Source organism: Tympanuchus pallidicinctus, unplaced genomic scaffold (assembly GCF_026119805.1).
Source record: "Tympanuchus pallidicinctus isolate F22 unplaced genomic scaffold, pur_lepc_1.0 scaffold1, whole genome shotgun sequence".
Taxonomy (NCBI): Eukaryota; Metazoa; Chordata; class Aves; order Galliformes; family Phasianidae; genus Tympanuchus; species Tympanuchus pallidicinctus.
Genome location: NW_026294618.1, coordinates 21,090,260 through 21,106,116, shown reverse-complemented (window position 1 = coordinate 21,106,116; position 15,857 = coordinate 21,090,260). Strand labels below are relative to the sequence as shown.

At 35.5% G+C, this 15,857-nt stretch overlaps 2 protein-coding genes across 2 annotated transcripts in view; one reads left to right on the top strand and one right to left on the bottom strand.

The window, feature by feature from the left end:
* Positions 1-15,857, top strand: part of CSMD1 (CUB and Sushi multiple domains 1) — a 984,784-nt gene that overhangs the window by 510,681 nt on the left and 458,246 nt on the right. The window contains exon 4 of the mRNA XM_052696996.1: positions 13,168-13,362. Within this exon, the coding sequence (XP_052552956.1) occupies positions 13,168-13,362 (195 nt within the window). The remainder of the gene's footprint in view (positions 1-13,167; positions 13,363-15,857) is intronic.
* Positions 1-15,857, bottom strand: part of LOC128087832 (uncharacterized) — a 303,478-nt gene that overhangs the window by 21,599 nt on the left and 266,022 nt on the right. The gene's annotated exons all lie outside the window — the stretch shown is intronic.

Below are 15,857 nucleotides of genomic sequence, written 5' to 3'. Positions count from 1 at the left end.
GTTCTAGAAGTTAAGTGTGGTGTCCAGGGAAACAGCTCAGTCTTCTGGTCCTTTGAATAGAAGAGACTTGGGTTTTTGTTTGTTTGGGTTTTTTTTGTTTTGTTTTGTTTGGTTGTTTTTTTTTTTTTTCAGATTTGAAGATCACCTTTACCTTATTTTGTACAAATGTGGTACAGAAACAATCGTGGAATTAATGAATTTTGAGACAATTTTAGTTTTAAACTCTTTTATTACTTCCAGTAAATAATCTTTTAGACAAATAGTAGCAGACATTCTCCTTTAATTGCACATTGAAGAAATATTACACTAAACTTTTCCTTTGATAGGGCATCAGCCTCACAGATGGCTTCATTGTTCAAATAGCCACAATACTAGTTTGGCTGTCAAGATTGTGATAAAATTGAGGAGGATAAAAATACCTTCTGGTGTTCCATATGCTGTTTTGAGTTTAAGGTTAAAATAGACAACTGCATCCAAAGTGGACAGAATGTCATATTACATAAAAAGTTTAGAAACCATTAGTGGATTTTCTGTTTCATCTTTTACCACATCAGTGTTGTTAGAAAGAATTATGAAGTTAGAGAATACATGGGAATTGTTTAAAAGTGCCAGGCTGCAAATGTCACTTATAGCTACAATCCCACAGAAAGATCCGATATCATCTCCACATCAGAAGGATCGTGAGAGCTTGTCCTGTACAGATTCAGTTTTAGTCAGACCATTATGGAACACAGGAACAAGAAATTGGGTTAGTACAGAACTGTATGGGATATATTGCTTAGGTAGACTCTGCAATGCCAGTTGTGCAAAAAAAATTCCGGGTCAGATTTAGGAAAAATAAAGAAGCTTGTGGTGTATATTATAACATAGGAACTATCTCATTAAGAATTCTTGTAGGCCAAATAAAATTTAAGGCTGAGGACCGAAATGCTGTAGAATCACAGAATCAGAGCCTTGTAGGGGCTGGAAGGGATTTCTAGAGGTCATCTAGTCCAAACCCCCTGCCAAAGCAGGCTCCCTGGATCAGGTTGCACAGGCAAGTGTCCAGGCAGGTCTTGAATGTCTCCAGAGAAGGAGTCTCCACAACCTGTCTGGGCAGCCTGTTCTACTACTCTGTCACCTTTACCATGAAGTTCTTATGCACATTTGTGCAGAACTTCCTATGCTTCAGCTTCCCCTTGTCCCTGGTCTCGTCTCTTTGCCTCCTGCACCTTAGATATTTATAGATGTTGATCAAATATCTTCTGAGTCTTCCTTTCTCAAGGCTGAAAAATTTCAAGGGAATTTTACATCAAATGTTTCATAGGAAGTATCTTTAGAAATCAGTCCACTCTTGCTCACTGCCATCCTCAAGTTTCTTAAAACTTTATTACTTTGCAAATAATGCTGATGTATTTCAGTATAATCAGTCTCATTGTTCTGAGCATTATCTCAGTTCTTCATTAGAATATTGAACCAGTGTGCCTCCAGTTGTTTTTTTTTTTACTTATCCTCTAAGCTTTATTTGTGTAAAAAATATGAGATTGAAGATTGAGATGAGATTGAGAATCACAGAATCATAGGGGTTGGAAGGGACTTCAGAGATCATCGAGTCCAACCCCCCTGCCAAAGCAGGTTCCCTACAGCAGGTCGCACAGGTAGGCATCCAGGCAGGTCTTGAACATCTCCAGAGAAGGAGACTCCACCACCTCCCTGGGCAGCCTGTTCCAGTGCTCCGTCACCTCACTGTAAAGAAGTTCTTGCGCACATTTGTGCAGAACTTCCTGTGCTGCAGTTTCCAGCCGTTTCCCCTTGTCCTGTCTCCACTCACCACTGAAAAGAGTCCGTCCTCACCATTCTGCCCCCCACACCTTAGGTAGTTATAGACCTGGATCAGGTCCCCTCTCCGTCTTCTTTTCTCAAGGCTGAACAGACCCAGTTCACTCAGCCTTTCTTCATAGGAGAGATGCTCCAGGCCCTTCACCATCTTCGTGGCCCTCCGCTGGACTCTTTCCAAGAGATCCCTGTCTTTTTTGTACTGGGGAGCCCAGAACTGGACACAATACTCCAGATGAGGCCTTACCAGGGCAGAGTAGAGGGGGAGGACTTCCGTCTGTGTTTAGCTGTACATTCTCTTGTCTGCTAGGAGGAAGAAGTATACTAACTTCTTTGTGGGGCTTTCACAACTCTGCCTATTGTCTCCATACTTCACTGTATTTCACAAAAGCACAAGTGGGTTTCTTTACATTGCTCCCCTATATGATGCAGATGGAACTTGATTCAGTTTTGAAAGCATTTTTGTATGCCTAGATAATTTCTACACTGCCTCAGTATTAGTGTAATAAAAGACTATCACCTATATTTTCAAGTAACTGCTTCCACATGTGCATACATGTTTGCTTGGTTTGTGACTTCTGTATGATAATAGCTGTGTGTAAACAATAATCTTACTCTCAAAATAATTCTAGGGCTTTTTATTTGCAGAAGCTTTGATACTTGAGGATTAATCTATTTGTTGCCTTCTTCTGAATTGTGTATATGACTAAAAAATACGAAACATCATTTTCTTTTACTATATGGGAATAGGGCTATGCATTTCTAACATGTGAAATACTGTGTCAGGTTTGGGTGTGCAATGGATTTAAGCAATTTTCCCTTTCGAGAACTCTTCCTCATTACGTCATCAATGCAACTCGAGTTTGAAAATGCTCACGCTTAATGAACTTATAAGGACATGAATTTGGAATGACCTTTTGGTTTTATGATTGAGCTTTTAAGGCTTCCACATCAAAACTGACTAATAAGTAAAATAAACAAAGAAAATAAAGGTCTAAAGTGTTTGTTTAATGAGCTGTAGACACTTCTGTAAAAATATGCATTTTGTCAGGTAAAAATAAGTTCTAATTTAAGGACTTATGACAGATATTCTAGGTGCTCTGAAGGTATGGCATTTTACTAAGGAAACAACTTTAGCAAAAAAAAGTGATTAGCTGTTTTTTTAGCACCTAAGATTCTTCTTTGGCTAATTAGAATGACATAAATGGCAGTCAACTTTACATCAAATGACATACATAGAGTTTCTCTGTTCTTACCTTTCTTATTTCATGTCTTCCATTCAATTTCACAAGTCTTTTACTGTGTGTTTGTTGTAACTGAAAGGCCCCTATTAGGTTTCCCCAGAGCCTTATCTTCTTCATACTGAGCAATCAGAATCATAGAATCATAGAACGGTTTGTGTTGGAAAGACCTTTAAGATCATCTAGTTTCAGTCCCCCTGCCACAGGCAGGGATACCTCTCTCTAGACCAGGTTGCCCAAAGACTCCAGCCTGGCCTTGAATGCTTCCAGGGAGGAGACATTCATAAACCTCAGTAAGCAACCTGTTCCAGTGTCTTAACCACCCTCACAATAAATAATTTCTTCTTAAGATCTAGTCTAAATCTACCCTTTTCCAGTTGAATGCCTCATCCTATTGCTAAATGAAAACCGTTAAATCAGGAATGCTTCCTTCACTATGAAGTCAGCTGCCTCACAAAAAATTATAAGCTCAGATCTCACTAGAAATATTGAATGATATTGTCATAACTGCTACTTTAATTTTCTCAGACTCAATACATGCAGAGCACAGACGGTTCTTTATTTAAGTCTGTGAAACTCAGCACATTGAACTGTATGTTAGCTGAGGATTCCCCAGGTAGCAAACTATATAAAAATGTAATTATTCTCCTATAGAAAAAGCATTGGAGACGGTAAATTATTTTCCTGCTTTTATACTGCAGTTTTTCTGTGTTAATGAAGCAGGGAGTAAGTTATCTAACACCTGTTAAGGAAAGAGACTGCAAATGTGGGCACACAAAAGCCTTCATAAATCAAATAATTTGATGCTATTTTTAAGAACAAATGGATAAAAAGGTTTAAAATGTACTGCTGCATTTCTGTTATCTCAAGGAATTCCCACAATAAATCAAAGTGAATTATTAAATTAGCTGGGAAAAACAACAACAACATCAACAAAACACACAAAAAACACCCCTATTTTTGCTGGAGACTGAAGGGAAAAGAACTGCAGGGGTTTGAGAACTGTAATAGTATCTTCCATTCTATTAAATATTACATGTTCCTGGTATGTTTCTAGCCTATGTCCAAGACAAATCCTAGCTAGTAATAATATTTGTCATGGAGTAAGACAGTGCAGAGACTGTTTTTTTTCCAGATATCAAATGTGTAAGCCAACCATTTTCAACAAGATGAGAGGGTAAAGTTGTATGATACAACCCATGTGCCACTCAACTTCAGGACCTGATTCTTAATTCCTTCTATTTTCAATACCAGGAATGATCAGGAAGCCTGCCTGTTGTACTGAATTCTCATTAAAAATTTGCCTTGTGTGTGCTTTAAACCAAAAGATTAAATGAAGTTTCTGCTGGCTATGAAGTGTCACTTACCAAAATACTGGAGGAAAGAGAAGAGTTGAGGGAAGATTGTGAGGCTCCCACAGCATTAACAGGAGTGTTCCTGAGCCGGATTAGCATCCCTTCTCATGCTTGATCAGTTTTCCAGTCTTTGCTGTGGTCTCAGGAAACAGTAAATCAGACTGTAAGAAATAAAGGGAATGCAAAGTAATAAAGTGTATATTGAAGGAATATTGTTTTGTTTAATAGTAAGGAGTTGCAATTGCGATGGAGACCTGATCTCTTTATATCAACATCAGCATTTCCAATAAGTTGATTTTTCAAATTTAATTTGTCATTTTCGCTTTTCTTATCTCTTTTTCAGTCTTGCAGTATTCTCCCTGATCTGTAAATACTTAATCTTGAGAAAAATAGAGTGGTACAAAAAACGCATTCTACATTTTCATACATGTAATTCAGTACTCAGCATGAAGCTTCATCTGTTCATTACTAAAAAATCTTGAATGTATTTTGCTGATAGAGAAAACATTTTGCTTCTGTTTGATAGTAGAATCATAGAATGGCTTGGGTTGGAAGGGACCTCAAGTATCATCAAGTTCCAACCCCCCTGCCTCAGACAGAGTTGCCAACTGCAACTACTAGATCAGATTGCCCAGGGCAGGCAAATTAATCGAACATAATCTCTAGTAAATGTAAAATATTTATATACAATGTGATTATAACTTTTTAACTGAAAATAGAACAACTTCCTTCTTTATTCTGTTAAAATTGCAATACTTAAATAGTACAGCAGGTCTTCGTAGTTCAAAAATCCAGCATAATTTAGCACCAATCTTTGCAGAGAGAATGATATCCCTCTATTGCTGTCTGTGGTGTCTGTCTTCAGCTGTTTCACAGTTCACCTGTACAGTTTTACTAAGTGTTCTGTTATCATTGTGTTTGCACAATGATAGGCTCTTGTTCCAGAGGTTTTGAGACAAAAAAAAAAAAAAAAAAAAGTACAAAAAAACACTTCAAATTTTAGAATGACTTCAAATTTTAGAATGCATAACATTTATGAATAGTTAGGTAAGATATATACGAACTCTTAAATTTTCCATTGCTTTTTGAAATTGTTTTTTAATAGTTACAATAACAAAAATCTTGATTGAGCAATATATTTTGTTTAATCATGTAACTACATCAAAATAATGTCTTAGTATAGTCCTGTCTTCCATCTTCAAATTATTGTGCTTTATTACATAAAATAAGAAGTCATTTTTTAATTCTTTCAAAATCAACTTCAAGTGTCTCAATAAAAAAAAATAAATCTCAAAGACAAAGTTCTATGGGCTGGGATGCTGAATAGTTTGGAATTGTTTGACTGGGAGTCTGGGAATTTTTGTCTCTACTTGGGTTGGACGAATGAGGAAGCTTCTGCATTCATTGCTCAAACTCCTTAAACAATAAGAACTCACTTTTACTTAAAATTGGATTATAGATTAGGTTCAGCTTTGAACTACTCCTTCTCCCTCTAGTCTCCTCCCTGTAGCTGTATGGAAACTACCCAATAAATTTTGTTTAAATACATTAAGAATGCTTATAGTTTTCAACCTGCTTGTAACTGTGATTAGTTCATACCCTTTTATTTTTTGTTCAAGCCTTGCCATCAGCTTATAATATTTCTTGTGACCTCATGTTTGCCTCTCAGAGTTTTAATAGCGGTCATATTTTAACCTTTATTTTTTCAGATGAAATCTGTAGCTCTTCTAGTGTCTTCTTAAATGCTCTTCAGTTCTGAGATCGCTTCGGTAGCTCTTCTCTACATTTCTTTCAGATTGAATTGCTCTTATTTGAACAAGGATTAATCAGATTTGTATTCAGGACTGCATATGGAGTCTTAGCAGATTCTTATCTTTCTTTGCTAAGTACCTCATTTAATGCATAAAGATACTGTTTTTGCCTTAGTATCACGTGATTTTAAGCACAGGATGAATAGATTTATTTATGTATTTTTAATGACTGTTGCTCCATTGACTAATGAAATACACAAGTCTGATTACAAAAACAAAACAAAAAAATAAAAAAGCACAAAAAAACAAAACAAAAACAAAAACAAAAAAAACAAAAAAAACCAAAACATTTGCTTGGTTTATAAGTGAAGTGGTGAGCCAGAAGTCATTTTCTGATTATATATTTGTTGTTGATTGTTTGGAAGTAATTCTATGGAAGCATAATTGGGAAAGCAGGAGTACCTTTGTTGCCAAAAAGTCAAAATGATCTATGGCAAAATGAGAAGGTCAGGAAGCAAATGTTGCAGACACTTGTAATTATCATTCTGACAAAGTGGAAGACCATAGAAAACTGAACTTTTTCAAGGAGGTAGAAAAGCGTAATTTTGGTATTTTAAAACAAATGAGTAATGGCTTTTGATCTCTGGTAGCTGGCAAAGTTTCCATTTCTTAATTTTGTACAGTATCTAATGCTATTAATAGCCTTTCCCTGGACTGTTACAGTCAGCTTGTTCTTTCTTGTCCTTGTTCAAGAAGAGAAAACTGTATTCAAGAAATATTGCTCACTAATCTCAGCTCAGGGAGGAAAGTGAGTGGGACATCTGAGACTAAACAAGTATAAGGAAACAAAGTTTTAGCTTTAACTTCAGATTGCTTTTTTTTTTTTTTTTCCTTTAGAGTTTTCTGGCATTGTTTGTACAATATTGACTTTTATGGTCTTATAACCAACAGCAAGACATTTATTACATACTTCATAATAAAAGTAAACACACTAAAAATAAAATCCATCAATCTTTTGTTATTACCTGTACAAGAAAATTAAAATATCAATCTCATGTGGAAGATGTATTAGAGTTTGAAAGTTGCTGAATACTCCCAAATGATTTTCAAGGTTGTGCAATCCAGTACAATTTTGCACATCCTTAGGGACTTACAGACACAACTGGGTAAATGCTTGTAAGACAAGAAAACTGTAGATTTCAAAAGTGATATTGAGTATTTTATTTGGAAAATATTGCAAAGATTTAAGTGCACAAACACTGAAACATCCATATGAAGGAAAATAGTTTTTCTGTTATCTTTTGATTGTATAAAAATATAGGTTTCTACATGCGAAGGAAACAATAAACAAGCTTTATTTCTATAAGCCAATAAGGTTATTTTTTATATAGTAGAGAGTATTTTATATATCTCTACTAGTCTCAACAAGAAAGTTGCCAGGAGATAAGTACTCAAGCATGTTTAATGCTTCACTGTGTAAGTTTCCATCCTGTGTAGGTTCCTCAAGAGATATATTTGAGGACTTTAAATGTAAGTATGTCGTTATTATAAAGTATTAAATTAATTTGCTATTTGCATTTTTTTTCTGCTTCCTACAGTGGACTCTTTCTTTCTCTATAGTAAGCTAAGTGATATCCATTTAATTTTGCTAAAATAATTTTAAAGTTAGATAGCTTTGAATATTTCATTCTGCAAGCTAGTTTTATGTCTGTGAGTACGTATATGCACATGCACAAGCTTGGCATTGCAATTTTAGTAGCAGATTTTTTGATACTGTATGTTGAAAGGCTACTTTAAGAAATATATAGAACTAAATTGTGTCAAACTATTAAATATTCATTAAATTTGTAAGCTGAACTGTATTTAAAACTCTTCAAAAAACATTTATGCAACAGGCAACTATGACTTAGTTGCCATTACTGAAATACTCATTCTAGCAGACTTCAGGGTAGAGCTTCAAAGTCAAACTACTCCAGCATCTCTCAGTTTGTTCTGCTGTATAAAATGCTGAAGGCATATTGTTAGGCTGTATGGATATAGAGGTTCTGTACTATTGCACATATAAGAAAAACAGAACAAAAAGAAATCTTTCTTGAAGTGCTTGTGGTTTTCGGAGAGCCTTCATCCTGACATAAATATTACAATTTCAATGCTGTGAAAATCAATGACATTTTAATTTAAAGTTATGAAAACATGTAGATGTCAAAATTATTCCGAAACAAAAGAGCAGAACTGTCAATGATGAGTCTGAGTTCAACAGAAAAAAAAGTATGTTTTCTCTAATGCTTAAGTAAGATTATAGCTGTTCTAAACCTTTATACAACAAGACATGATTGGAACACGGAGGTTTATTAACAGAAGCCATGAGATAAAATCCATATACTTACTCCCTCCCATTCACTATATTTTTCCCACAGATTACTGACCCTCAACAATGTTGAAACTGAGTCAGATTAATACCTTTTAGCAGGCATGCACAACCTGTGTCCCATGGGCCATATGCAACCTGCCCCCTGCATCACATTATCACGGAGACAACGCTTCCCCACTGAGTAGCTTGACCTGGCCCCATGCATGTACCCATCCCTGAACAGCAACCAAACCATCGGTGCGTGTTTGGCACTGTTCTAGATAGAAACTAGGAGATGGGAGGATGCAGTGCATTTTTTTTATCAAAAATCTCTGCGACGCACAGTAAGAGCTCACTCAGAATTGCAACCACTTCCATCAAACCAGATACTGTTGCATTAGTGTCTCATCAAATATGAAATCAGTTGTGAATCATCTCTGACCAGTCTGACTGCTTTCTGGAAAGGAATGGCTCACACAGAAAACTAACAGAGGACAGTAGACGTTGTTTACCATATCAGTGAAACCTCTGACAAAGCTCTCAGCATTGTAGTAAGAAAGCCACAGGAGCATGAAATAGGTAAATGGATTCTGAGGCAAAGAGAAAATTGGCTGGACTGCAAGGTTCAGAGTGTTATGGCCACCAATAAAAAGCTCAACTGGCAACTGGTTACCAGTTGATTTCTTGATGATCCAACCCGCCTAATGAGATTGGTCAGACAGGAACTGCCTTTCATGAACCCATACTAGCTGAGTCTGATCCCCTGGCTTTACCATACATGCTATGTGATCTCGTTCAAGGTGGTCTGTTCCATAACCTTCCCCAGTACTGCTTAGGCAGCACTGAGCTCTTCTCTTTGGTGATGTGGACAGGATCTGAGGTTGTGACAGGAGGTGCATCAGGGCAGGGTCAGGCTGGGTGTTAGGAAAAGGCTCTTCACCAAAGGGGTGGTTGGGAAGAATTTTAGAAAGGATAGGACTGTGCTATTTCTTTACTACATAATTCTGTAACAAATGATCTCTATCCATTTGTTGTATTCCATACCAATGTGGAAGTCAGAACTGAAAGATCAGTTACATATTCATTATAAATTGCTTCTGGAAATAAAAGGGAAAAAGTTTAATAAATAGAAAGTGAAATATTACATGCTTTTTAATTGATTCAACATTTATAACTATTTAAAAAAGAAAGGTCAAAATGTACTTTAATGGAGTTTAATATAAGGCATTAGAAGTTAAAAAAAAATCAATACATTGACTTTGTAGTCTTTTCCTAGGTAGAAATGGCAAGTGTGGTTGTCTAGTATTCTTCAAAATTAATGTTTCAAAGTAAATTTACCTACCATTCCTTTGGAAAACTGATTTATATTATTTCCAGAACAGACTGTTTGTTTAAATGGAGCACGTACATGTAGTTGTGTATATATATATATATATATATATATATGTATATAAATCCATCTTTTGTTTAGTACAGCACTTTTAGTTCTGTAGATTGAAAGGCTATTATTTTTTTTCTGTACGTTCCTTTCCAAATTAGGCTACTTTTCTGAGTTGAAACATAGATTTTCATTTCAATTCCATTTGTGTAAGAAAATCTAGTATTATTTTCCTCTCCTCTTTGCTAGCACTTTCCTTTTTATAATGAGTACCAGTTATTGCTTTCCTTACAAATTATTTTCTTTTTCTATTGGTTTGGAAGAATAGCTCTACATTTATGTTAAAATTAAGCACAAAACCAGAGTCCACGGTATAAGTTAGCCATGTGGGCAGGAAATCATGTGTTCTTCATCACATTGATGAAACAACCTGACACCAGTCCTGAATATTTCTATGTATCTGATTTTCTCCCTGCTACTAAAATTCCTACTAACTTTGCAACTCCAAAGCTTCTGTAAGGAGTCTCTGGCTTCTTCTTAACAGGTTTGTGCTTTTTGTTTCTTCCCCTTCTTAAGCTTTTTTCCTTTGTGTGTGTTTTTTCCTTTGGGCCCCCAATATAAGACTGTAATTAGGATAGGGGACTGTAATAGAGGGATTATGAAACAACAGAAAATAAGTATGCTTGTGATAATATTTTGTTGACCATAGGTGCAACTTTGGAAAACTTTTTCAGTCTTTTCAGGAAAAACAGAAAAGAGAACGTATTTTACATAAAGTCTTATAAGGCTATAGAAATAAGTTGAGGAAAAACCTTGTTCCTTCCTTTTTTTTTTTTTTTTTTTTTTTTCTAATTTGAATTAAAAACTTTCTCAGTTGTTGTTTTCAAGTTCTGGTTACCATTTGTATTGTTGGCTTTAAAAACTTACCAACTGACTCACAAAAGCATAAAACCAATATCTTCTAAGCGAGAATAGTGGCCTGAGCTTTTTGATATTAAGGCCTCCGGGCAGTTTCTGCAATATAGCTGTTGATTGTGATATCTGTAAAAAACAAAACAAAAAAACAAAAAACAAAAAACCAAAAACAATTATTGTTCTGCTAAAGTCACTGCCAGACTGAGCTTCCAACCATTAATTTCAGCGATAATTAGGAAGGCAATTTCCATAGTTTTATAACTGATTTCAAATCTAGTCACAGTAAAAGGTTTGGACTGTCTAGAAAGAGTCTTTCCTTATACGTTACCTATGTTTTTAGAACTACTTTCATGAGAAACCTTATTGCACAGGGCTACAGATTAATATATACTGGGAAATGAAGACAACGCAGGTTCTTACATCTGTTTTTACTGGTCAAGAGGAAGAAATATTTTAAAATTTACTACGCATGAGGAAGAAATCCTTAAGAGGTGGATCTGCTTGACTATTCAATTGTACATATCTTTTCTTTGAAAATATTCAGACTAACTGGATTTCTTACTGAAAATCCTGTTTTTTTCTTCTAAATTGGAAAAAATAAAATAAAACAAAGCACTCTATGTGACAATATTCTAACAAGGTGTGTAAATCTAAAAAGCCACTAGTCTCAGTGTTTTAATGCAGCATAATCTGAAATTCTTCTTAGTATATAATAAACATCAAATGATTTCACAGTTTAAACATTAGCGATTCACCTTGCTTCCTTAAGGAGGAGACTGCAGATTCTCAATCCTGTTGAAAGTAAACTCCGCTAACCCCAGAAAAATAGGACTCTTTTGCTAAAAACTTGGCAATAATGAACTTACGTAACATTTACATATGATAGCTTTGCTTGGCTCGTACTGTCATAATCCAAAAATAAAATTATTTTTGTTACAAACCTTCAAAAGATAATTCATTTTAGGTCCAGATTAGAAACAGTTAAATGTATGCAAAGGGAATACTGGAGCTACCTCAATATACTTCAATGAAAATTTTAGAAAAGCACATAAATAATGTAGTTAAATGCTTGATCTTGACAAGTGGTGAAATCCTGTGAACTAGCACATGTATTATTGAACGTGGCTGTCATTCTCAGATCACTCATCTCTTACTGTTTCTTAGGAGGTTATGGCAAAATGCATGCTGGTTTCAGGATTCCAAATTCCATTTTTTTCTGGGGCTTCTTGACAGACGCAGTGGTAAGAAAAGGAAGAAAAAAACTTACCTGTACAAAGACACAAGCCTAACTTGTTGCAATACAGTTTCACCGATAAGCCATTGCCAGTCATGTGTAATAGCGATGCAGGTCTGCCTTTATAGTCCTTCATTGGGACTATATTTTATCAGAAATCATTGTATTTTTGAATAAATTGTTTTTTGGTAGCATGATATATATTTGGTAGCATGAGTAATAAAAACTGCTGAGCTCTATGTTGTTTAAATTTTGCTGCATAAGGACTAAACTACCTTGTTCTATAGTGTTTTTAAAAAGTGTTTTGACTTGAATATAAAGGCAAAAGAGACTCTTGTTTCAAATGTAGGCACTCTCCTGTGTCCAAACCATGCAAAAAAATTTGTTTTGACTTGTTTTGCAAAATTACCTCCATTAACCTACCATGACTAGAAGAGCTTAAAGGAGAAAAATTGCAAAGAGAGAGTAGTATATAGGATATAAAGCATAACTGTAGAATCTAATGGATCATTGGTGTCAACTTTTTAGAAGGCAAATTACTCTCTGTATTCTTCCAATTATTTCCATGTCTTAAAATCCTTCCTTTAGTGTAAGAAATTTTATATGTATTCATTCTCATATATGTGGGTTGTACTTCAGTTTTCTCTTCTGTGTGGTTGAGCATAATCCAAATAAATATCCTGTTCTCTAAAGGTTGTTGAAGCAGCAGAAAAAGAAGTTGAGTATAATATTGTTTGTTGCTAGTTTTGGTAGATACTCTCTCAACCTTAAGTAGTTCTATAATGCATAGAAACTTTACTATTTCAATCAGCTGCATTGGTAGAATATTCATCTATTTCATCTTTCATTAGAGGGTTACATGGCTTTTGTTATGTGGTTAATACTTATAGAATATTTTGAGATTTGTCTCATAAAAGAATGATGCAAATGAAACTTCCTTTTCTTTTAGGAGAGTTTGCTCTTTGTTAAAAAATATAATACATTTCACTTTATTTGTGTAAAGAATACTGTTTAAAACAAAAATTAAAGCAAATATTTAGAGACAATTGTTTGCCCATTATTTATTACTTCTTTCTGCAAACTTCATCAAAATCTTTTTTCCTTTTTTTTTTTTTTTTTTTTTAACAGTATTACCTAGTCACACATGTGGCAACCCAGGAGAAATACCTAAAGGAGTACTTCATGGAACAAGATTCAACATTGGAGATAAAATCCGATATAGCTGTATCTCTGGTTACATCTTAGAAGGCCATGCCATGTTGACGTGTATTGTGAGTCCTGGAAATGGTGCATCGTGGGATTTCCCAGTTCCTTTTTGCAGAGGTAAAATATAAGACATGAAATATCTTTAAAATATCAAGAATCTATTAAACAGCAAACAAAGTAAATTTATTTTTAGATAGGTTGTTTGTTTAACTAACCTGTTTTTTCGTGAGATAATTTTCTTTCTAGTAGATGTTATAGTGCTGTGCTTTGGATTTAGGATGAGGATTACATTTACAGCACAAATATGTTTTAGTTGTTTCAAAGCAGTCTTACACTAAAGTCAAAGATGTTTCAGTTTCTCGTATTGACTTGCCAGTGAGGAGCTGGAGGATCACAAAGAGCTGGGAGAGGATAGAATGAGAACAAATGACATAAAATGGCCAGAGAAATAACTTGTACCATATTATCATGCTGAACAGTTTAACTGAGGAAATTGACTAGTACTGGGAGGTGGGGGGGGAAGGGGTTCTCTGCTCAGGATGTGACTGGCATGTGACATCATTCAGCAGTTGTTGAGTAGTTTCATTGTGCATCACTTGTTTTGTATATTATTTTATTATTATTATTATTTCCCTTCTTTTTCTGATGTATTAAACCATCATTATCTCAACCCCTAAATTTAAATTTTTTTCTGTTTCTCACCCCAGTCCCATTGTGGAAGTGTGTGTGAATGGCTGTATGATGCTCAACTGATTTCCAGGTTAAATCACAACCCAATATACTTTCTAAAAATTTCCACCATACGTAATTAATCACAGTTTAGAAGCAATGATTGTCCAGAGTTTATATTCAGAGGAAATTAATTCTAAAATCTGCTTATCTTTTTTTCTTTTCATTTATATGGGAGGTGCTCAGAGAAATTTAATAGCAGGACCTGGCAAATACTTATGTAAATTTCTACATTTGGAAACTTTCTTATAGAAAGAAGTACTTTAAAATCTTCAGCCTAAGAATCTTTGAATAAGACAAGCTGGAGGGAACCTCTGGCTGTCCAGCCTATTTTAGTCCAATTTCCTTCAAGTTAGGCAAAAGTTAGGTCAGGTTTCTTAGGTCTTTCCCTAGTTGAGATTTCAGTATCTTCATGGACAGAAAATTTAACATCTCTCTGGAAATCTACTTCCACTGGCTATCTGAGCAGGTATAAGTGGATCTAACTTTTTACAGATTATGTCAATTTCCTTTTTCCCTGTTTTGGACCTGTGAGAAGTTTCTGGTTTCATCTTTCCTATACTAAAAATTGCAATTAGATCTTTTCATAGTCTCTTTTGTCCAGGCTGGATAAGTCTGTTTCCCTAATTTTATAGCCTCATGCATTATGTTCTTCAACTTCTTAACCTTAACCTTTTTTTCAACTTCTTTAGTACCTTTATATAGGTTTTTCTAGTTCGTTAATACATTTTTTTACTGTAGGATATCGGACACAGTATTCCAGACAAGGCCACATTAGTGTCAAACAGATAAGCTAATAGTTTCTCTTCAGATGCTGGCTATATTCTTGCTCATGCAACCCAATAAGAGGCTAGTTTTCATTGCTGCAGAAGTGTACTACTGACTCAGCTTGTGCTTCACTAAACAATTTTGTCAGAGCTGCAACCTAGCAAGTATTTTTGAATGGCATGATCCTGTTCAAGCTGCAGAAATTTTCTCTTCTGAATTTAATGAGATTCCTCTCTGCTTGTTCTTCCTTCTTGTATAAGTTTGTCTAAATATCAGTCATGCCCTACAGGGTGCCATCTGCAAGCTTCTTCAGGATGCATTCAATCCTGTACTTCAGATCCATGATGAAAATATTATATAAATTCATCCCCAATTGGAATACCGGGGAATGCTGCAATAAACTGACCACTAGCTTGAGTTTGAACAATTGGCCTCTGACAACTGACCTGATAGTCTTGTCAGTTTTTCATGCAAATCCAAACCTTATGCTCTAAATTTGGCTACAGGGATACGGTGGGGAACAGTGTTGTGAAAATTTTTCCTCGGAGAAGGTGATCAGGCTGGCCAAGAATAATTTCATAGAATCATAAAATGGCTTGGGTTGGAAGGGATCTCAATGATCATCAACTTCCCACCCCCCTGCCATAGGCGGGGTTGCCTATTGCTAGATCAAGTACTAGATCATATTGCCCAGGGCCCCAACCAGCCTGGCCTTAAACACCTCCAGGGATGGGTCATTCACAGTCACTCTGGGCAACCTGTTCCAGCATCTCATCACTTCCTCAGTAAAAAACAAAAAACTTTCCCCTGACGTCTAATGTAAATCTCCTCTCCGTTAGTTTAAAACCATTCCTCCTTAATCCATCACTATCTACCCATGTAAAAAGTTGATTTCCCTCATGTTTGTAAACTCTCTTTAATACTGAAAGACTGCAGAAAGGTCTCTGCACAGAATTATCCTTTTCAGACTGTACTGAAGCCCATTTCCTTCAGCTAGTCTTCATAGCAGAGGTGTCCCATCCTTCCGGGTATCTTTGTGGCCCTCCTCTGGACCTTCTTCCAAAGCTCCACATCTTTCCTGTGTGTGGGGTCCCAAACTTGGACGCAGAATTGCA